The 24,245-nt window shown below is 27.5% G+C and overlaps 1 protein-coding gene across 6 annotated transcripts in view; it reads left to right on the top strand.

Moving 5' to 3' along the window:
- LOC107446605 (lethal (2) giant discs 1) overlaps positions 1–23,600 on the top strand; it is a 38,049-nt gene extending 14,449 nt beyond the window's left edge. For 3 of the 6 annotated variants that reach the window (XM_071188282.1, XM_016061292.3, XM_071188283.1), the window contains exons 7-20: positions 1,428–1,552; positions 3,670–3,742; positions 5,037–5,141; positions 7,473–7,627; positions 8,724–8,796; positions 10,430–10,597; positions 14,811–14,950; positions 16,363–16,419; positions 17,489–17,626; positions 18,531–18,706; positions 20,678–20,742; positions 20,826–20,878; positions 22,623–22,774; positions 22,877–23,600. In XM_071188282.1, the coding sequence (XP_071044383.1) occupies positions 1,428–1,552; positions 3,670–3,742; positions 5,037–5,141; positions 7,473–7,627; positions 8,724–8,796; positions 10,430–10,597; positions 14,811–14,950; positions 16,363–16,419; positions 17,489–17,626; positions 18,531–18,706; positions 20,678–20,742; positions 20,826–20,878; positions 22,623–22,774; positions 22,877–23,087 (1,691 nt within the window). In that variant the 3' untranslated portion in view covers positions 23,088–23,600. Of the gene's footprint in view, positions 1–1,427; positions 1,553–3,669; positions 3,743–5,036; positions 5,142–7,472; positions 7,628–8,723; positions 8,797–10,429; positions 10,598–14,810; positions 14,951–16,362; positions 16,420–17,488; positions 17,627–18,530; positions 18,707–20,677; positions 20,743–20,825; positions 20,879–22,622; positions 22,775–22,858 lie in introns of all 6 variants that reach the window. The other 3 variants (XM_016061291.3, XM_043055270.2, XM_016061289.3) reach the window with 2 other exon arrangements.
- The last annotated feature ends 645 nt before the right edge of the window (positions 23,601–24,245 follow it).

The raw sequence follows: 24,245 nt of genomic DNA, 5'->3' as shown, positions 1-24,245 counted from the left end.
ACAAAATTCTGTAAACCTAGCTTAAATATTTACTAAGATATGAACATTTTTATAAAAAACTAATTTTTTCGTCTTACATTTTTTTTCTCTAACTTTAGAAATATTTAATAAAACTAAAAAATATTTTTGGAGCAATTTAATATTAATTGTAATATTATTATTTTAAAATTTGAGAAAAATTTCTTTAAAACTGGGCAAGATATGAGTAATTAAAGTAGCTACTATGATTGTGTGGGAATTTTTTTTTTTTTTTTTTTTTTTTTTTAAAATTTATAGTGAATTGTATTTTGGAACTAATAAAAAAAAGTCTGATTTGAATGTCTTAAAAATTTAAAAAGTTTCAATCAATTTTCTAAGTAGTTTTTGTACTTCTAAAAAGAAAGCTCAAAATGTTGAAGAGTTTTTCACAAATTTTATTTGTGTTATTAAACAAGATTTATTAAAAATGATGCCGCCATTGTTGGGACTGATCTTCCATGAAAGTATCTTTTCTTTCGTATGTTTTGTTTCCTTATACAATCATATTTCAGTGTACGAACGCTTATTACAAGGAATTATCATTTTTTACGAACTTTTTTACGAGGAATTATAATTTTTATTTAAGTTTGTCTTATGATACAAAATAATATTTGTAGAAAACCCCTTATCATTTTGAGTTTCCATTAATAAGTGCAAAACTTGAAACTTTTTAAATTTTTAAGATATTCTAATTGTTTTTTTTTTTCATTAGTTGCTAAATATGATTCACTACAAAATTATGAAACAAGAAATTCAATTTTTTCTTCCTTTGCACAGAATAAAAGAACTGCCTTATATTGCTCAGTTTTCAATGAATTTTTTCAGATTTTAAAGCAAAAATTTTGTAATTAATTTTAAATTGCTGTAAAATATTTGGTAAATTTTATTGAATATTGCAAAAAACTGTAAAACGCAAAAAATTAGTTTCTATAAAAATTTCCATAACTTTTTAAATCTTTCAGCTAGGCTTACAGAATTTTGTGCAATTATTGCAAATAATAACCAACATAATTATTACAAGTTGCAAATTTGTTGCTGCATTTTTAAACATAGCGTGTTTGAAAATACTATTTTCCTTTGTAATTTATTGTTGGTTCCTCAAACCACTGAAAGCTTTAAACTTCATTGATAAGTTTGAGAAATTGCACGATCTAAACACTTCTAAAGTTATAAAATGATTCTTTAAGTATTTTTTGAGAAATATGAAAAAAATTTAATATTGTAAAAAATTTTCCATTATTTTTTCCACCCCCTCTATTGTTTATTTTTTCCTGTTGACTTTGTTTTCAAAACTATCACAAAAATTTCGCTGATGTTGTAATGAGTGCAAATTTGTTTTAGTTTTCATCTTTAAGTAATTTAAATTATTTTATGTTAAAAGGAATAATTTAAAATTAATTATTTCTTAGGTCATGTTCCTTCATCTCTGACTGCATTGTTGATGTCCAGGAAAAATGAGTATAAAATGGCTGCTTTAAATGCTAAAAAAGCTGGGAATAAAGAATTAGCAATGGAATACATGAGAACTGCTAAAGTAAGATTTATTTGTGTTTGTCTTTATTTGAGTACATTTCATAGTTAAGCCAAGTGACTTTTCAATTGTGTTTTTGGTGCTTATTGTCAGATTTCCACTTGTTTCTTAAAATCCCGATCTTTTAAATACAATATAATAATATGTGACTTATGAATCGTGAAAATAGTAATCACTTTTGACATGTTATATTTGTGTTAATTGTATTGCAAGTCCAAGTTATTTTTTTTATCATGTTTCAGGCACGACACATTTCTATAGGGTTTTGAAAATTCAGATATTTTTAATATGATTTAAAGGAACTTCTAATTTTTAGGTCTAACTTAACTCATAACACCACTTGCTGAGATGTGGCTTTCACTCTTGTGTCAATAAACTTCTTTTTTAAATTGATATGAATGCATTAAGAATTTTTTACTTAAAGCAAAATATATATACTACCCCTGGAAAAAAATATTTTGATCAACAATGATAAAAAAGTTAATATTATACTTTTTAGTCCTTTAATTATTTTTATTAAATGACAATTATATTTTTATTTATTCTGGAATGAAATGATCTTGACAATTTTTAAATGCTTTTTTTGGCATTATAATAAACCTGAATTACAACAAAACTAAAAAGACTTTAAAAATGGCATTATAAGAAACAACCTGAGCATGCCTATCAAAATGGAACTCCATACAGTGTTATATCATCCATAATAATTTAAAATTATTAAAAAATTGTAAGTACTCTGTATTCTCTTTAGTACAACCCTCCTTTACTGTGATTCTTTCCTTACAAAGACTGATATATATAGCTCAATTTGCTATTCTGTAGACGTAATGTTCTTTTAATGTCCATTTAAACGTCCAAATTGAACAATTCATTTCAATATAGCAAATTTTTTTTAAATTTCTGATAAATTATTCCAGAAGCAGGTTAAGCATTCTTGCAGTTTCCAAAGAAGTATTTTACCATAGAAAATTAAGCAACAAATAGAGATAGTCTCAAGGAAATGATTCAAATCACTATTTGTCACTATATCACTATTTGTCACTATATCACTATTTGTCACTATATCACTATTTGTCACTATTTGTAAATCACTATATGTTATTGCTCAATAAACGTAGATTTTTTTGAAATTTCTTTAAATGAAGAAAGATTGACGGGACCACCTATTCTTATCCTAGGTAGTCCTAAACATGCTTTATGCATACCTTCCAACTATTAAAGAATTTACCTAGTTTCAGAAAATAATTTATCTAGTGGTAAGAAAAGTAATTTATTGATATTTTAATAAATTAGAATTTAAAATATTTTAAACATCACTACATATGAATAATTTAAACAGCTATATTAAAGATCAGATAGAGCATTGGGTATACTGAGAAATCTTGACGGATATTTTTTAAGAATTCTACTTGTTTTAAAAATGTCGGCTTTCACTCATAACCAGTTATAAATATATTTTGAACAAAACTCAAATGTTAGAAAATATGGCTCTATGGTTGATGAATTTTCATTATTGAGAATTTGAAAAGCATACTGCATCTTAATCTGGAAAATTAGTGTGTCAAATATGCATTCATAATATTTGTATATTTATTTGCCAGTGGTTCAATAAATTCATTAATAATTTTTTTCATGTTTAAAGATGTTCATGTTTCAAGTTAAAGATTTTCATTTTTACTCTTTTTGTGAAGTGCAACAAAAATTTATTTATTTTAGAGTTAAAACACTTGGTATTTATTACTTTCTTCTTGATTTTATTTTTGATTAGCAGCTTTTTGGACTAATGCTAATAACAAGCAGTCATTTTTGTTAAATAGCATAATGCCCCATGTTTAGCACCAAAATTAAAAATTTTGGTAGAAGGAGATTGAAGAATAATGTTCATACCAAAATAAGTCCTGTATTTCGAGTTTTGAGTAAATATTTGATATAGTTTTGTATGCTCACGACATAGTGAACTCGTGCTATGACATCCATTTTTGTTTGGACCTCAAAAGTTGCAATATTGAACATAGACTACATTAACTACTTTTAGTTTAATATATTTTTTTACATATCTTTGACTAAATTATAATTTCATTATATTTAATTGAATACTAAAAACTTTCTACATTTTTTAGGGATTTGATGCAGTTATAGAAGCAGCTAATGCCAATCAACCTGTTGACTTATCAAATTTACCCCCTCCAATAGGTATTTTTATTTTAAAATAATTATATATATTACTACATGAAGTTTTTATTTTATTTTTAATTAAGATTATTTTAAATATTGAAGATATTCTAAATAACCTGTTTTGCAAATTTTTAAATGTGATAATTTTTTATATTGATTAGTATTATTGGTTATTATTCTATTTGTCCTTTGTGACAGTAAGTCAATAAATTTATTATTTTTATAGAAACTTTTTATACTTCTAAGTTATTTGCATGGAATCTATTATTACTATGTTGGAAAATTTTATGTGTTATGCCTCCTGAAAGGTTAGGATCAAAACTTATAGATTTAAGTTGAAAGCTTGATTCCTTTTTAAATATAGTTTATGTATTATGTATCACTACATTTGCTTTAAAGCTTTTAGTTATTTTTTGTGATGTGTATTCATGTCACTAGACATTATAGAATCCATATAATTAGGCAAGTTAATTAAATAAATCAAAATGTATTTATAGCATCAAATATTTAAGAATTGTTTATCAGTTTTCAAATTTTAGTTATATACTCACCAGTGCTTAAATTCAGAAAACCATGTTTTTGTCGCAACTGTGGACACAATATGCCGACAGATGTGAACCTGTGTCTACAGATATAAAAACATAGATGAAAATAAGTGAAATAGCCAATGTGTGTGAGATTTAAGTTGTTCGGGATATCAAAAATCGCATATCTTATACAAATATTGCGTATATTTTGAGAAAAACTGTAATGACATTTTAAAAGTTGTATAACACACATTTACTTCAAAGCACAGCTACTTCAAACTATTTTAATATCTTTACTTCTCCATCTAATTTTATGTTTTTATGAAATTCTTATCTTATCCATCATCTTCCTCGTATTCAAGGTGCGGATAAAAAGTTCAACAAGCCCTTATTATAATTTTATTATAACTAAATAAATAAAAAAAACTAGCAAATAATAGTAAAAGTAGAATACAAGAGTAAAAGAGTATAACAAATAATAATAATTTTCAGCAATGGGTCGCAAGTTTTCTAATTTTACTTTCCCATTCTGACCTAAGTGATCTCATTAGAAAGTCTTAACTTTTGTGTGATTTAGTGCAGGCACAAAAAACTCTAAACAACTCTTGCTTAGAGTTATTTATTAAGTTAGTTGATTAAATAACTCTAAAATAGCTGATCTTTTTTGTCATGACCAAATATGTTAACTTTCATTAAATTAATAATCTTTTCAGCAATTTTCATGAAAATTTTAAAAACCTTACTTTTAAATATTTTTATACTATAAATAGTTTTGTTTAATTTAGGTAGCAAAACTATTACTTCTGGAGCTATTCCTTCAAAGAAAACTGAAGATCAAGTGCAAAATTCATCAGCTATGGAAATTGCAGCATTAGCTGCTGCAGAGAATGGTATGCATCTATGTCCTTTGAAAATAAGTATTTATTTACATGTGAGTATTTTGAATAAGAATGTATAGCATATTTTGAGGCTTTTTAATTTATAATGTGTGGTGAGGAAGGCTTTAAAATTATGCAATTGATGCTTAATTTGTAATTTTGTAATCATTATTTTGCTCATTAGTTATTAATGAATCATAAGCATAAGTAGTATTTCTGATGTTTTAAATTTTACATGTAAAGATAACTATTTTATTAGTATAAGACAGAGCAGGAATGGCCAATTCCACTTTAAATTTTAATTTCTACTTAATTTTATTCTAGCCTTGCACTAATTTTAGACTTTAAGAATTTTTATTTTTAATTTAACAGATTTTGGTTAGTTTATATTATCAGAGAATGAGTGTTTTAAGATGAATACAAGTAACTTGAAATGCTTATTTGCTTTTAATTATATTAATATTATATTATGTATGTACTAAATGTTATCAAAATATTAAAGGAAAAGGGTTAAAAAGGAATAAAATTTAAAATAAATAAGAAAAAAAAAATTGTTAAAAAGATAATTAATTCTGTATAACTTACCACTAATATTACAATTCCAGTTATTGTGCTGATTTGATTTTCATACTTTTTGTGTATATTTTGATTCATTGTTCTCTGTGCTGTTTATTTCACCATTTATTATTATTTATGTTCATCTAGTCTGCAGTCTTAGAGTAAACTTGATGTATCATATTATTTGTTGTTAGCCTGTTGTCATATTGTAGCAATGATTTTACAGATTCAATAAAATTTCCTGGATGCCTAGAGTTAGGTGGGGCAGTAATATTTATTGTTTGTTACATAATACAGAGCATACTCTCCAACTCCTTTAGAATTTTGGTAAGGTCAGAAATTATGTTTTATAGTGGTTACAATAGTAATGTATTAATATTTTAATGAATTAGAATTTAAAATAAGAATTTCCACTAATACATAAGAATAATTTAAACAGCTATATAGAGGGTTATGTACACATATGTTCTTAGTTTTATATAAATTCTATTTGTTTTAAAAATTTCTGCTTCAGTTCCTTATCACTGGAAAAAATTTTGAGTGAACCTCAAATGTTGAATGTATACACGACAACAAATAAAGGAGTTAAACTAAACTGCACCCTAAAACAATTTTTTCTTTGAGTCCAGTAAAAAAATTTTTACTTTATTAAAGTCTGTACACTTTTTTATATTAGTATTTTTTTTATTTGATGTTGTTCACTTGCTCTTTAGAATTCTTAACAAACGTTCTGCTATTCTGGTGCTTTTTCCTCAAGAAAAAAATCAGTGTGAAATCAATTGATTTCCATTGTACCTCTCTGAACTGTTAAAAGGGTTTCAAATTGCTTGACCACAAACATGAACATTCTGGACATTAAAGAAAGTACTCTCAATATTTCTCAGAACTGCAAAATCATCAAAAAGCTAGTGAAAGAAAATTTACGAGTCCCCATGGGACACATCACGTGAGACTGCAGTAAATCATGAATTGGTGAGGAAAAGGGAGCTCAAACCACAAAAAGTTCAGCTCCTTACAAAGAAGGACAAGCATGTGCGATTCCAAAGATGCTTTTGTTTAATTGTCTGGCTTAAATTCAGAAATGGAAGTAAATCCTCTTTTAAGACAAGAAGGTATTCACCATGAAACAGGCACATTACTACAAATATGACAGGATCTGATTGGGCTGATACTTTTAGTACCTCTGCCTCTATTAAGCACCTCCAAAATACATAGATGATCATAATTTGGAACAGAGTTTAAACAGTTTTAAAATACTCCTCATTTTCATAGACCAGGGGGCCAAAATCAGTCAAGAAGCATATAGACTGAACATCCTCAAGTTAATGGTACTTAATCCCATGAACAACATATGGTCAGTTTTTCAGATGAGTGTGTGTGCTAGACACTTCAATAATGTTGAGTTACTTAAGCTATCTGACACAGATTGTTGCTGGAAGACCTGTGGTCTATTGCCAAAAAATTTGTGACACGTTTGACACTCTATATCGCCACCAATAGGACCCTTTTTTAAACATTTTGAATGTGTTTTTAGCAAACATCCAAGCTGTTATTATTTATTGTAGTTTGAATTTTTTAGATTAATTAAAATAAATGTAAAACTTTTTCTCTCCTTGTTGTCCCTCTATGTTTTCATTAATTAGATTTTTATGTAGTTTTGACTAATCTATAACCAATTCTGACTTTGGTCAATGAAGATTTGCAATAATGACATCTTTATATTTCTTTGCTTGTCAAACCATATTTAATACAGTTTATAACTAATATTCTTTTTGTTATAAATAGATGAGGAACAACCTGCCATATTTTCTGCTCCTCCTGCTCCATCTTCAATATTGGAATGTCTTCAACAACGCTTAGAAAAATATAAATCTACTAAAGAAGCAGCTCAGTCTGAAGGAAATAGTGGTAAAGTTCGGCGTTTGGATAGAATTGTAAAAGTAATTGAAATTTAGTTTCTCTTACCCTGTTTTGTTATTTTCCTGCAATTTTTCTTCCGCATTATTGCGAAGAGTCTGTAGCAAAATTCAGGACAAAACTTAAAATATAACTTATTTTCTGAGCAATGCTTCCTGTTATTTAACTAAAATTGGTTACCTGGTCTCGAAAAATTAGGTTTCTTTATGAAGCATTTCGACAATACTCTTACTCCAGCGAATAGAATGAGTAATCCGAGTGGAAGGCTGTTGGCCTTTTGAGACAACATATGATTGTTGCCAATTTATTTCTGTGCTTTAATGTTGGAAAATTGCCCTATAATTGAGTTGTAATTTATCAAGTTATATCTGAACTATGAATATGGCTTAGTTGATCTAACAGTGACTTAAAAGAATATGAGTATAGCTGTTACACTTGTGCCGCTGCTATTTATACTTGTATGCGAGAGTTACATGTTTCTATAGTCTGAGTGCTCTAATTGAGAACATATCTAGGTCACTTTTTATTAAAGAGAGTGTCTTATGTGCTACTTGACACGAAGAGGATCAGTAGGTAATTAAAGAGAAAATATAACAATTTTAATGATTTTACATTGTAACTGCCAGTCTACCCTGTAGTGTGTTATGTTACTCAAGTAAAGTTGATCACAAGCCTCAAAAGACTAGGTTGTTTTGTGAAGCATTGCTACAAGTTCATGAATTTCTAATGCATTTTACATTTTAATAAATAAACATGATAGGTGAGATGTTTTTTTTCCCTTTATATTTGTTGTATAGAGAGAGTCAAACCATTTCTGTAAGTATTGTAATGAAAATAATGCAGACAATTTAGAGATGAAAAGCCCCATGAATATATTGTTTTTATCATTTTTATAGCCGATTTATATAATACTATTTATTTTTAACTGCGATATAAATATTCACTGACCCTAATCCTAGGACATCTTAAGACATTCTTAGTCTTATAAGTATGTATTCTAGAAAAGTTTCAAATTTTTGTTTTATTTTATGCCAAGTGAATTGTTTTCTATGTTTAAATTCTTGTAAATATTTAAGTTATTTTTCTGAATTGCATATCAATTATTTCTATCAATTACAGTCTTATGAAACTGCTATTAAAAACTACAAAGCTGGACGAAAAGTAGATTATGATGATCTTCCTTGTCCTCCAGGTAATGCTCTATGAATTTTGCCTTATGAAATAGTTTATTTTGTACTATATTGTAGTTAACATACAAAACAAAAAGAATTATATGCATATATTTATACAAGCAAAATTTAAATAACCCAAGCATGAAATTGTGTAATGTTAAATAAAAATGTTATTTTGGAGCCATAAATGCAAAAAGTTTTCAAGTGATCGAAATAATTTAAATTGTTTTTGAAATCCTTATTCTGTATGCTAAAAAATAAGCAGCATTTATCTTTGAAAGCAAATAAATGAAAAATTACGTAGTGTGTTGAGAGATAAATATTCACTGTAATGTTCAAAATTAAAGAAAGAAAATAGAGCTGAACTCCAACATGGTATTTCCTGTTGAACCTGAAGGGATACACGTTCTTCATTGAATTTTATTAATAAAATAGTTCATTTAAATATATTAAGGATCTGATTTTGATAGAAAATAATCAATTTTATATAATAACATTATTTTTAGGTTAAGGCTATATAAATTATAAAAAATGAAAGATTGGTTATGAGTTTTTTTTTATTATGTGTTCAGTTACAAAAAAGAGTTACAATTAGTTATTATAGCATTCCCCATTAATCTTATGAAATTAAACTTCAAACTTGCTTTTTATCATATTTATTATTTCATTACAGCACAGAGCGTATGCACAAGCAAATGAGAAATTTATTCATTGAAATAAAACAAAATTATAGTAGACGAATAATAATAGTACATAGGTTCCATTTTTTAAGAAAATTTTGTATTTTGTGGAAACCAATAAATATTCATTATCATCAGGGACACCAAAATTGGAGGTCACAGGATATCCTTGTGACCTCCCAAGCAATTTTACTATTCTGCAAATTTTGCTTGGCCATTCGGTATATTTAGGAAAATTCATTTTCTCTTATTTTATTTCAAAAACAAAAAACGATATTGTGTATAACATATCTTACTTTATTTAAATTTCTAATTTATGTTGAGAAATAAATTGTTAAGCTCCAAGGATTGGGGAGCTATAAACAACAAAGGATGTAGTCTTTAATATAATTAAAATAAAGTATGAAAAATAACAAGATATAATAATTGGGGTATAATCTAAAACTTGAGAAAAAAGAATGAGAAGCTCGCTGGAACGAAATTGTAGGGGTTAGCAGTCAACTAAGACATAGCTTCAATATTTCAAAATTTTTGTTCTTATTTGATGGGATAAAAATTAAAATTAATAGTGATATTATAATCGTGGGAGTTTGTCCCATATTAAGGACCATCTACTAATTGTATAAAGTATTTTAGATTTTATATTGTAGTCTTATTTTATACTGTTTAAATTTTCAGCACTCTAGATTTGTTTTATGAAATTCAATAATAATTCGAGACAAGATTTTAAAAAAAGTTTGAATCTAGGGACCCTTTACTTATATTAAGAAAATTAAATGTGATTCAAATTTGTCATTAAGAAAATACCATTCATCTATTAACCATATGATTTAAAAAAATTTTTTTAATTCTATTTTTTTAAATCTGGTTCTTTGTAGCATCCCAAGTTATTTAATAAAAGTTTGAGAAATGAAATTTAAACTGTTTGGTGTATAAATATGTAAACAAATTATCATATTGTCTTAAATTTTAGGTTTTGGTCCATTTCCTGTTGAAGGCAATAGTGCAAGTACCCCATCTACTGAAGACAAGCCTAAAGAACCAAAATCGACTCCAGCAGCTAAAGCAAGTGCTGCCCCTAATCCGGTTGTTCCAACTAAAAAAGCTACTGCTCCGCAAGTTCCTGTACGAAAGCCAAAAGGTATGGTCTTCTTTCAATGTTCTTAATATTTTAGTTGATAAATTGATAGTAACAGTTATCAATTGCAATAATCAATGGCCTCTAAACTAGTGTACAAATGAGAATTATTATTTTACTCATTTTCTTATATTTATTCTTTGCTTATTTCTTGAAATTTTCTTGCTGATTAAATAGAAAAAGTGTATGAAAAGTTGTTCAGAAAATTAAGAGTGACTTTTAGTAAAATTTTCATGTCTGCTATACTTATTTTTTTCATTTTAACTTATTTGATTTATAAACTTATTTTAGTAGCAGTGATTTGAACTTCTATACTATTTTAAGTGGGGCAGCTTGAAAGGGCAATGCGTAATTGACCATGTTTAATGATTGGTTTGTTCTGATCTATATAATAACCAATTTTGTTAAAAAAATTTACCCTGTTACTTATTAAAGGTCTTGACTAAAGCTAATTGAACAAGTAATTGTGTTCAGTGTAAAACAAACCATAAGTACAAACAAGTTTTTACTATCTCTTCTATATAGAGTGATTCTTGATATAACTACAAAAGTATCACCTGCCATTCACACACAAAAAAAGAATTTTTGCTTAATTAATTTTGTTTAATTGTATAACCCTCAACAACACCAGGGTTTCTAATAAGAGTTACTACAGTTTCGAACTTAGGTTTAAGTACCTCCGACAAACCTGCAACATTGACTTTTACTGATTATTCAGGTTGAAAATTAAGCATAAATCCTATTTAGTGTCATCTCTGTCACATATGGTTGCTTTATAATAACTTGTATTAATTATTTCTACCAACATTTTCTTTGCAAAACAATAGAACTTGATTATGATGCATCAGAAGCTTATGTTCCAAATATATCTTCAATTTGTGATAGCATTACAATGGAATTTTCTACTAACTCCTTTTTCCTTTTACCTGTGGAACCTTTCAATTACACATATTACCAAACATTTTTCCAAGCACTTTCTCTGAGGCAATTTCTTTTAACAATTTTATTTTATGGTTGATATGGTTTACTACCATTTGGCAGTGAAATGTCATATCAACTATATGAAGAACAACATTTGCATTAATATCAATCCCTTGACTATGCAAAAAATCTTAAAATTTTGTCCATTGAGGATTTACAGCAAAGGTTATGAATAAATCAGCTTTTCCCATTTTTCTTGACAACACCATTGTGTTTTGAGAATGCTATTGCATTGATCTAGGACCTGAAAGTATGCTAGGAAGTCTAACAGCATATGAATCTAATCTTTCCAAGTCTAACAACATCTGAAGTATTCTCAGAACTGTTCTATGAGATCATGAGACCATTCATGGTTTTTTTGAGAATCATTATTCATAATAGCGCAGTTCCACTCCATAATAACATAGAACAGACCCAACAGATTTATCAGAAATTCTATTTGACAATAGGCAAATCTGTGCTGTTGTTTATTAGTTGGTATCACGCTTGTTGTTCTCCAGACATTGCCATCACTTTTAAAAGTGATGCAAGTGATACCCTTAAAAAAGATTTTTTTTCATCTATCACAGAAAAAGCTGAGGTTGCAAATGTAGTAGTGTTGGATCAACTGTGAAAAAATAATCACATCAGAATGAATTTCAAGTAAAAGTTCTTTCAATATTCTCTGAGTATCAATATATCTGAGTATTCAATACTGGCGAAGTCTACTTTTTTGTAATGACCACAGTTGAACTTCGTTCTGTCATGCTCTGCAGGAAACAAAATAAGCAAGCAACTGAGTTTATACATTCATTACTGATTGTAACATCTAGAAATGGAGGTACATTGTCTGATAAAGACTAACCAAAATACGAATTTTTATTAAAACATCTTGATTCTTCAACATTTCTTTGTTGAGCATACCGATATCGTATTTTAATGTCATTACGTTTATTTTCCTGCAATTGCGTGTACTTATAGAATGTTCAGTTTCATGTTGCAGTTGATATTGCATAAGATATTTACAGTGATCTATTATGTAACTAAGATAGTTTGTAATTTGCAATTGATTTATTTCTCAAAATGATGTGATTGATGATGTATTTCTCAAAAGTAGATTAAATAAATTTACTAACAAAAGATGATGATGACTGAAGGACATTTTTGGAGCTGTTTGCTGCAATTTGTTTATAGCTTGCTTGCCTTCAGGATGAGTGGATGGGTTTAACAGAAGAAGAATATCCGTTACAAATAAATAAGGGATTGAAGTTTATGCTTGTCTGACATATCCATGAGTGATAAGAAGAACAAAAACATTTAAGGTGTAATATGTGTAATATTCACTAAGGCTGCAATATAATAAGCAGCTTTTTAATTAATTATCTGCACATTTGAATCAAATTATGAACGCATAGATTATTTGTTCATATTAAGTTCATATAAGAATATAAAGTGTTCATGTTCTATATTTTTTTTTTTTGAGAATACATGAACCAGCATAATTTTATTCATTGTCAACACATGTACAACAAAGTAAATGAAGAAATATATTTTTCATATCAAATTTTAAGTGTGAAATATTCAAAATATTGATAAGTTCTACTTTAGCAGCATTAAAATAAATAGCATTTTAACTCATTAGTTTCAACGTTTGTAGTCACACAGTCAAATTTATTTAATAACATTATAAAAATTTAACTGTAGCAGAGTCAAAGTTCATAATAAAATACTTAGATAACAAGAAAGACCAAATTCTCAGGAATTGCTGCAAAATGAATCCTTGATCAGCATCTTCATATTTCATAAACTCACGATTATGAGTCTAATAATTTATCTGTTTTTTTTTCCTACCATGTTTTCATTTTCATATGTAAATAACAAAGACAACAAAGGCTTTATCTAGAAAGGTATAATATATTTAGTTGTAACATTTCAGTGGGATATTTCTTCATCCATTACTAAGTTGACAGGACAGCATTAATTTTATTTTTAGAATTTGCTCATACAAAGTAGCTTACCTTTTTAACTATGTATTTATTATATAGGCGGAAAAAAATGCAACATCCTAAGAGTTTTAATAAATAGATTTAGGCAATATTAATTATATATATTTGAAAAAACTGAGGCAGGGATAGCCTGGTTGGTAAGACGTTGTGCCCATATCCAAAAGGTCATGAGTTCGATATCCACTGGCCAAGGATTTCCGTGTAGTAAATGGTGATTGGTGCAAGTTAAATTTGTCTGGTGACAAAGTCCTCCATATTCCCATAAGAAATATCTCTAGGTTTACTGAATTGGAGATTGATCGTTCTTTGGTTCAAGTCAAAATTATGATCTGTGGCTGAATGAATAGGTCCGCTTTATAAACGGATTGTGACGTGTGTGGCTGTGGTAATTTTCTTGGCAATAGATGGCACCGCTGAAAAACAAGATACACATCTTCTGCCTTAAATATGTTTGGTTTCACCAAATATGCTTGCTGGATTGGCAAGTGGCATTAGAAACAACATCATTTTCAAAAACTTATTACTACTCTACATTGATTTTTTTACAGTAGAAAGACAAAGATTCTTTAGGGATTTTGTTATTTTGACAAAGATTGTTATTGTTTCAAATAAGAAGGCAGTATTCAATAAGCAAAATAATACCTGAAAATGATGAAGTTTAATTATAATGTAAATTTTTTTATTAATATGTGCACTAATTTGTTTTAACATTTAATGCCAACTAAAAATTTTGATTATATCTTCCAGATCTAATTATGATTTATATTCTTATATATTTTGAAAACAATAGTTTAAAAAAAATTCGAAACATATCATTATAAATATTATTAAGTTCTTGAAGACGTTGAGCCCATGTTCAAGTAGCCGTGAGTTCAATCTCTGACGGCCGAAGATTCCCATGTAGTAAATGGTGACTGATGCACCTTACATTTGTCGGGTCACTAAGTCCTCTCTGTTCTCAATACAAATCATACCTCTGGGGGAACTGAATTGGAGATTGATCGTTCTCCTGTTCAGGTCAAAATTACGATTTGTGATTGAATGAATGGGGCCCACTTATAAGCGGGTTGTCACATGTGTGTGACTAAAATAGTATTCTTGGTCATAGATTGCACCACTGAAAAACAAGAAACGCACCCTCTGCCTTAAAGACACTTGGTTTCACCAAGTAGGCTTGCTAGATTGGCAACTGGCATTAGAATTAATAATATTTTCAGAAACTTATTACTTTTCATTGATTTTTTTTACAGTTCAAAGAACAACAACATTTACTGGTGAAAAGCAGTTAGAATTTCTGTTAGAAAGACAAAAATTGTTCAGGGAAGCTGCTATTTCTTCAAAGCAAGAAGGCAATATTCAACAAGCAAAAGAATACCTGAAAATGATGAAGGTTAATTATAATGTTATTTATTTATTAATCTATGCTTTAATTTGTTTTAGCATTGAAAGCCAAATGAAAATTTTTAATTATAACTTCCAGATTTACATGTGTTGATTTACATTCTTATATATTTTGAAAATAAATATTTTTAAAAAAAAATATCATACTAAATAGTTATTAAGTTCATTAACGCAAATTCACATTTTGGCTATATATTGCCAAAGTAATTGTGTACTGATAAAGAACCAAAATTCCAGTCTTTTTTTTTCTTTTTATGTGCCAAAGCAATCAAGGACTGGTGCAATTTTTAGTGTTTTTGAATTAGAAATTCTTTAGAAATTTTGAGGGAAATTTGATTTTTATGAGCTTTTTTGATCGATAAAGATAAATAAAATATAAGGGTGAAAGAAAGAAGTAAATTTTCTTTTCAAGCTATATGTCTCTTCACTTATTCATGCTTTGGTTCATTGACTGAAGTTTATTATTGTTAGAATTTCTTGTTAATAATTTAACTTTTTGTACACAAGTTTCATTTCATTTTTTTTTTATATGCATTGTTTCTTCAAATTTTAAATTTATTTGGTGTGTTAACTTTATTTCGACATTTTCATTTTCTTGTCTACAATACTCAACAATTAGTTCTTTTAATTCTATTAATAGTGGTAATTAATTTTTGTATCGTTGGTGTTTAAACCGTTGTTATCGTTGGTGTTATTACTTCTCATAGGTTAAGTTTAATACTACTGATTTGTGATTTTATTCTCCATGATACATCACATGATTGATGAATCACATATCGCAATTCACATTAAAATGATTTATGAATCACACATCAGTATTCAAATTAAGCTGAAGCACACATAATGATTCTAATTAAAGTGATTTATTAATCTTGACTTACATTAAAGTAAATTATGAATCACACATTGCCAAGGTATATTTAATTCAAAGCCATAAGAATATCAATTCTAAAATATTGTGGAATTTTAAAGAGGAATATTAAGTGATGGTATTTTGTTTTTGGGGAGCCAAGGAGCAATGTATACAAGTATTAGATGTAATGATACTGTGCAACAAAAGAAAGTTTTGTGCTATGTAGATTAAAGCAAAAAGACAACATGAATAAAACACAAATGAAAATAATGATAAATTGACCAACTATAGTTTCAGTTCTATTAACAAGAACCTTCCTCAGTGTCTAAATGTCTAATGAAGGTAGAGAAATAAAGAGACAATCTTCTTCATCATTGCCATACAATTATTATCTGGATTAAATGTTTCTAGAATTATTAAATTTTAATTATATTAAAGTTGGTGAATTTTCTTCCCTTAAAATTTTATTTGTGTTATAATTCTATATAATTTTGTTCGCTTTCATTGATTCCATGAATTATAATAAATCGTTTTTTTTTTTTAAATAGGGCTTTGATAGTATGATTGAAGCTGTTAAAATGGGTTTACCAATTGATACAACACAGGTAATGATTTTGAACAATAATTTCGTAAAAAAATGTTTTCCATAGTTGGAAAAATGTTCTTTTTAAACATAACTGTGATTGATTTATAGATTGCATTAGTTGTATTTTTTATCTATTAAATGCTAGAATTGGTATATTAGGATTTCATTTTTATATGAATTTTTGTAAATGATAAATGCCAACATTAAAACGCACAAATATTATTACAATAATTAAGTAGAGCTTACAAGTTGCAATGTTACATTGGAGCTTTATTTTCAGCATACAAAAACATACAGAATAATGGAAATGAAAAACATTACAAATTAGCAGAAGGAAATAAATAACTTATTGAAGTAAAAACTTGTTCATATCAGATATGATCTATATAAGCCAAACCAAATGTGTAGTAAAATTCAGTTTAAAAGAGCATGTTAATACATAAGAAATTTTGCACGTCATTGTTTATCAAAAAAATCATAAATTCCTATAGTTCATCTACTGTTATTAATAAAATTGAGTGCGAAGCACTATCTCTCACCCACTGGGGGCGTCAAAGATTGTCCCTAGTGTAAGAAAAGCAAAAATTAGATTGCAATATCAGTGAATTCATTTGCAGTTCATAAAAAAGAAAAAATAATGTTAAAAAAAATTTTTTTACTTGGATTTAAAGCCAAAAAAAAAAATTGAAATAGAAAATTTAAAGCAAAAGAAACGATAAATGTATATGTTTTGGTTCATTGAATTTCTTCGCAAATGGCATCCTAAGCAAGCAGATTTTTAGTACGAATTTTGTTCTTGTTAACTATCTTAAATCAATTTCCTTTCAACATTCGAGCATTTTTTAACTTTTTAAATTTTTAGTAGTTCGAGTTTTAAACAATACAAATATTGCGCAGTCTTCTTTGGTTTTCTTAATCAAAACAAGTTTTTTCTATAATAAGACTTTTGAATTAAAATGTAAAGTTATTCCATGTGTACATATGCTGTTGAAAACCTTTTGAGTAGATTTTAGTTATGCTTTATTGATAATATATATTATATATTAATCTTTTTTTTTTGCTGAAAAAATAAATTGTTATATTTGAAGATTCCTACTCCTCCTCAACTTGAGTCATCAGATTTTGTCATTGTTGATGCTTTGGACTGCGAAGAAAATAATACAAGTGATCTTAGCCTGGAAGAATTGTTTGAAACTCTCATAAAAGATTTAACTAACCAGTTGGAGGTATTAAATTTATTTATTATGATTTATTCTTTAGATTTAATCATTTTTAAGATGTTGGGTGTATATGAAGTATCAGAGGATTATGTCAAACTTAACATGTCATTGACTTGTCACATGCCATTCACTTGACACACATTGAAATTATTTCAAATAATATAAAATTATATGAATATGAAAAAGTCATTTAAATTTTTACTATTTTTCAATATTTTCTGTGTCAAATTGTTGCACTTCCTTGTGGACAAACTTTTAGGGGAGATAGGGCATATAATAAGGATAAATAATTGCATTGGAATCCATGAAAAGTCATTGTACACCACTTTGGATGCTTCCCTCTGATCAACTGTTTCTATATGTACCTTTAAACAGATTATATTATTTATCTTAATTTCATGTTAATTTTATGTTTTCTAATCATTTTTGTTGAAAATGGCATTCAAATTGGTTTGGTATTAGATTTTTAATCATAATTTGATGACTTAGCAACTAGTTTGACAAGGTCCTGAAATCATTGAATCAGTATAAAATAGCTACTTCTACATCTATTTGAATGGGATTTTTGCCAATAATTATTATTAGAAAGCATAAAATCAACTTGAAATTAAGGTAATTCAGATAAATAAAAGTACCACGTAAAAACAGTTCATAATAGGGAAGTGCCCCTAGAAGCATACAAGGACATTTCTGATCATGGGTTCCTGTGCTGTTCATAATCCTTATAATGTGCCCTACCTCCCCTAGAAGGTTTTTGGTCTGAAAGGTAAATATCTTGTATATGGAATTGTTGAAGTTAAATTATCCTATTTCATTACAATCCTATCGGCAATAAGAATTTGCTTGTGTTTTTAAGAGAATTTCATTGCAATTATAAAATTTTAAAAGAAATATTTTTTCTGTATTTCAGATTTGTAGGCGAAATAAAGAATTCTTTTTACATCTTGGCGATGTGACCTCGGCATCAAAATTTGAAAAATTGGCCTTAGAATCAAAGAAAGACTTATCTGTAGTACAGCATTTAAAAAAGACTAATCAATCTGTACCAAAGTTTCATTATGAAACACGTCTCTTTTCCATGGTTGTGTAAGTTTGATGCATTATTGTTTTAAAAAGTAGGGATAATCATTTATCTGAGTCTAATTTTAGCCTCTGTAGAAGCTGCTGATAAATGTATTTGCTCAAAAAAATTAATGCAATGAAACAGTGTTATTTGAACCTTAGTAAAACTTTAATACTCAGTATCCACTTTAGTTAATACATAGTTATTATCTGTTAACTATCGCTGCAAGGTCCCTCCATAATTAATACTTACTGATTCCCAATTTAACTTTTTTGATAATAAGATGTTTCTCAAATATATGCATTTTAAATGGTTTTTCTTTAAAAAAAAAACACAATTTGTTTTGACTGCACTATTCAGTTTTAAAATAGTACAATATTAATTAAATTAAAACAAACTTGAAAACAGCAAAAATAATGCTTCATAAGCAGACATATGATTATTTAAATTCTATAAGGAACCACTTTCTTCAGTAGCAGGACATGAAATTTGACTCTGAAGAAGGTGCTTTATTATAGTACTGAAAAGATTATGCAGCAAAATGGCATTGTTCGTACTCTTTTTTTTAAATTTTGTTTTAACTTTATTAGCTGACAATTCTTATTTCAAAGAAAATTTCATTTTTATGCTTCGAGTTCAGTTAGTTATTTTTCACTTCTGACAAATGATTACTTTCAAAATATGATTTATGTTACTTATGAAAACTAGTTGATGTTTGCTGTTTTTATTTAGTATTGCCAATTTCAAGTTAAAAAAGTAGATATTAAGATAGGTATATTTTGATATTCAGTAAAACAGAATAATTTGTTCTGCGTTTATTTATATGAAAGCATACTATCGATTTCCGTGGTAAAAGTAGGAGATTGTTTTAAAATATAAGTTTAAAAATAAAGAAGTATGTTTTGAATATTATTGCAATAGGGCTCGTCCTTATAGATGTTAATAAACTGCAATAAATATGCAGTGCAATAATAAAAAAAATTTCAAAAAAAATAAAACTTAGACTTTGGGTTACATAGGACTATTAGAAATTCATGATTTTTAACCAGTTTGAATAATTTCATCTAGACATTGCTTGTACAAACATTATAAAATTTTATTTCTCATTTTTTAACTTTTGCAATGAGTTTTTTCATCACTGGATTTTTCTTTAAAAAATACATACTTCTCTTTTGACATATAGTGCACAAAAAAAGCAAATACGCTGATTAACTTTTAATCTTATCGAATTTTCATATACTAAAACTCAATCTTTTTGAGAGCTTAACCTTAAATATGCTAATTAATTTCTACAAAGGATATTCAAAGTAAAAATCTCAGGCACAAAAATGTGCTTTCTCTGTATAAACATACCTTTTTTCTACGGATCCAAATTCTCAACCCTCAAAGTATAGAATGGAATTACCAAATAATCTGGAAAATTTAGATGTAATAGTTTGGTCAGACTCAGTAGTTGAGGCACTGAACTGTCACTGTAAAGAACTGGGGTTTGATCCCCGGTTGTGGTTTGAAGCCCACCTAGCTTCGGGTTGATAGGTACCAGCTTGGCTTGGAAGAAAAAGCAACCTGTGTGCAATGCTGAACACATTTCCAAAATCATGCTTTTGATCAGGAAATTGCGGAACCTCAAACTCAATGACTCACAATGGGCTATTGTGGGAATGCTATAGTTTGATCAGGAAATTAGTTAAAAGTTTGGGCCCTTTAATATTAACGTCCCTTTTTTATATAGAATTATCTTTGGATAAATGAATTTTATAATTGTGTGCAAAGAATTTTCAATTTGCTGAAAAAATTATCAAGGCATGGAGAAAAACCACAGTCCTGATCAAACTATGGGACCATATCATGGTTAAGATCTCAAAAAATTAAGATTGAGTCCTAGTATGTGAAAATTCAGTCATTAGGTCAAAAATTATTCCAGTGTGTTTTTTTTTTTTGCTCACTGTGCAACTATTAAAAATTATATTGCTACTTTTAAATTATTTATTTAGCTGCAACACAGAACTAGCTGACAATGAACTTGAAGTAACCGTTGCAAGAGGGATTAACTTACCTGGTAATACTAATTTAAATAAACTGAAATTTTTTATAATATTTCTTAGTATTATTTATAAATAAATTTTTTATTAATTTAAACAGGAAAACAGGATGAACTTGATTCTTTTGTCAGGGTAGAATTCCCTATACCAAATGTTAGTATAAATTTATATTATATATTTTTAAAATGTTTTGATAAATTATAGAAATAATTGACTTTATGTATTGCATTTGTTTTATATTATCATTATATATTTTTTTATTTATTTTGTTGCCATGATTTTTCAATGTTTGTGAATAGGCCCAATAAAATTGAAGTAAATAGTATAAGATCTGTAAATGTATGTGTATTGATAGGTCTGTGTATGAATTGTACTAGCTTGATATTCTCTTCAGTTATGAGTTATTGTTTAAAATAATTCTAAAACATAGAAGTCAACACATTAGAAACTGAAAAAAAAACTTGATTTAACTTTTCTCTGTCTTTACAATCAAAAAGCTTTATTTGTCAAGAATAATTATTTCCCTCTTGCACTCTAAAAATTATTATGCAACTTTCAAACGTTTTTTTAACCATAGAATGTGAGTTGCAAAATTTATTAAACTTTTCAAAATAGCTGTTTCCAAATAAGGTTACAGTTTCATATGGGTCAAATTCTTGAAGCTAGGGTTCCCAACTTAATTATCCTGACAATACTTACCTTATTAGCCTTAAATATAACAAGCCATAGCCTAAATACACCTCAGAGCAATAATTAAGCTGTTATTTCTATCCATGTTGGTAGCTTATTGAATAATTTTCAGTTGTTAACCAACTATAAAAACTAGTCTCTTGACACAACTGTAAAGTACAATACAACAACTTAAAACATAGATAAATAATACTATCTAGTAATTAAAAGAAAAACAAAACTAAATTTCTTAATCTAACTTTCATAAAAAGTTTTTTTTTTTTAAATAAATCTGTTATTTATTTATGGTCTACTAATTTAAATACTGGTATAAAAAAAAACTGAGATGAATTAAATAGAAATACATTTTAAAATTTCAATTTCATTTTAATTATATTATAATTTTAGAAATACAGTTTAAATATAAACTGAACTTAATATTTACATCATGGTGCACTTAAAATTGTTTTCCCCTTCTAATGGGGCTATCACAAAATATGAGAACAAAACGTTCTTAAAAAAAGTTCTCCAAAAACTAAAAAAGTACACAGTCAAGATTTTTAGAAGTAAAATGCAAATGCATAAGAAAAAAATAGCTAAACATTTTTTTCTATTATTTTTTGTTCAGAAATCCCTTTTAACAGTTTTGATAAGAATTAAAAAATTTTTGTACTTTCCTTTGACAAAAAGTTACACCATTTCGATGTATATGGGAATTGAAATTAAACCTAAATATTAAATGTATTTTTTTATCAGCTTTCTTAAAACATTTATAGCTGTTCGAGAACACTGTTGATTTTTTTCCTATTAGGTCAGCAGTAATTGGTAAAAAGAAATTTAAATAGAAAATTAAATTTACAAAAAAAATTTGAATCGTGAAATTTTAGTTGAATATCAAAATTTAGCAAAGCTATTTTTAGTATTTTTTCTATCTTTGTAAGCTATAACATTATGCAAACACTTTTTAATTTAATGATATTTGGCATTTTAACGAATTTGTCACGTAACAAAATTTTATTCACATCGCAAGAACTTCTTTCAACACAATTATTTATTATATTGTACGGGCTATTAGAGTTATCGCTGTTTTACCATAAAAGAATGTTGGACAACATGAAATTGAATTTGTAAGGAAACAGATATTTTTTGTGTGTTGTAATTAAGTTTTATTGCCTATTAATTATTTAAATAAGGTTAAGATCAGATGTTCTTTATTTTTTTGTTTTAGGAAACACCGCAAACAGCAAAAACTCATACCATCAAGGATACAAACAATCCTGAATTTGAAGAAACATTCAAGTTTGAAATAAATCGAAAGTCTAGATCACAACTGCGTCTTTTCAAGAGGCACTCGCTAAAATTAGAAGTTTTTCAAAAGGGGTAATACTTTGCATTTTTTAAAATTACAACTTATTCAGTAGATAAAATAATAAGTTATATTTCATGTTATTGTTTCTATTATAGTTCTTTTTTATGTTGCAGTGGTTTTTTACGCAGCGATAAGTTGCTCGGGACTGTTTCAGTCAAATTACTTGATTTGGAGTCCAAGTGCATAGTGCACGATAGTTTCAATCTGATGGAAGGCAGAAAGAATATTGGGGGTTCATTGGAAGTTAAGATTCGCATCCGGGATCCATTGCTTGGAAAACAAGTGGAAGAAGTTAAAGAGAAATGGCTTATAATTGGAAGTTAAGAACCTGTGATAACATAGTGTAGATACATTTATATATATATATTTTAATCTATCTCAGAACTCTAAGCGCCTTACAGATAAAGAGCCTTGTATTTATTTTAATTGTAAAAATGTAATAAAGTTTTGCTTGCTATATGTTTAAGTTTAATTTTATAAAAAAAATTTCATATATTTTCTCTTAAAAATGTCTTTTCAAACATTGTTACATAATTTCCTAATTTTTGCAGCCAGTTTAATTGTTTTGAGTTAGGCACCTAAATCTTTACAATTAAATATAAAGCAGCTAAGATTTTGACATTTTACTAAAAATAATAATTAAATTTGTATTATTAACAGTGAACTTAAACCTTTTTATATATCACTTACACTCATTTGAGATTATTTTGTAGCCTACAATATTGTTAAAATTTGTTGCAAAAAATTTTTTGTCACTATTTCAGAATATTTTTGATGAGCATGCTTTTCACTGTAATAATCAAATGTGATATTAAATAACATTTACTTTTTCTTTCATTGCTTTCCTGTTTATTCATTTTCGAATTACTACTTAAAAAGAATTTCTAACTGCTTAAGAACTGTAGAAAAGACTCTGATTGTCTCTAAACCAAGCAAAATAAAATTTAAAAAAATATTTCTTAAAAGTGTGGATTCAAGATAGTGATGATTTATAATAATAGAGTTCTCACAGTTACTGTTACAGTGGATAAATTTTAAAATAACACCTGCATACTTTTTTCAATAAATCATGATTCAACGAAACATAAAATGCAGTAAGAACCATATTTTTTGCACGAAAACAGTGGCACTAGGCAAAGATGGGTAAAAGAGTGTTTTAAATATTCTCAACATGTCAGCATTTTAGCTCCATTGAACGTGGTCTGACAGTAATAGAATATAAGAAGTAAGCATAATGATTTGCATGCTGCTGTTTGTTCACTTCATTTCTGCTAATGCTGGTTTTCATGGTTAAAATAACATTCCAAGACAAATTTATACTTTCACTGTGACGATTATGTTAAGATTAAAAAAATGGGTTTTTTGCCATTTGAAAACTTTCAAATTAGTTCTCTTTAACTGTGTGAGCTCTAATTTCATGAATGATCACGATCTCAAGTCTAAACCATTTAATAAGACAATCTGAAAATTAATTTTGGTTGG

Source organism: Parasteatoda tepidariorum, chromosome X2 (assembly GCF_043381705.1).
Source record: "Parasteatoda tepidariorum isolate YZ-2023 chromosome X2, CAS_Ptep_4.0, whole genome shotgun sequence".
NCBI classification, from domain to species: Eukaryota; Metazoa; Arthropoda; class Arachnida; order Araneae; family Theridiidae; genus Parasteatoda; species Parasteatoda tepidariorum.
Note: the sequence above shows the minus strand (reverse complement) of the source record. Positions and strands in the feature narration are given on the sequence as shown.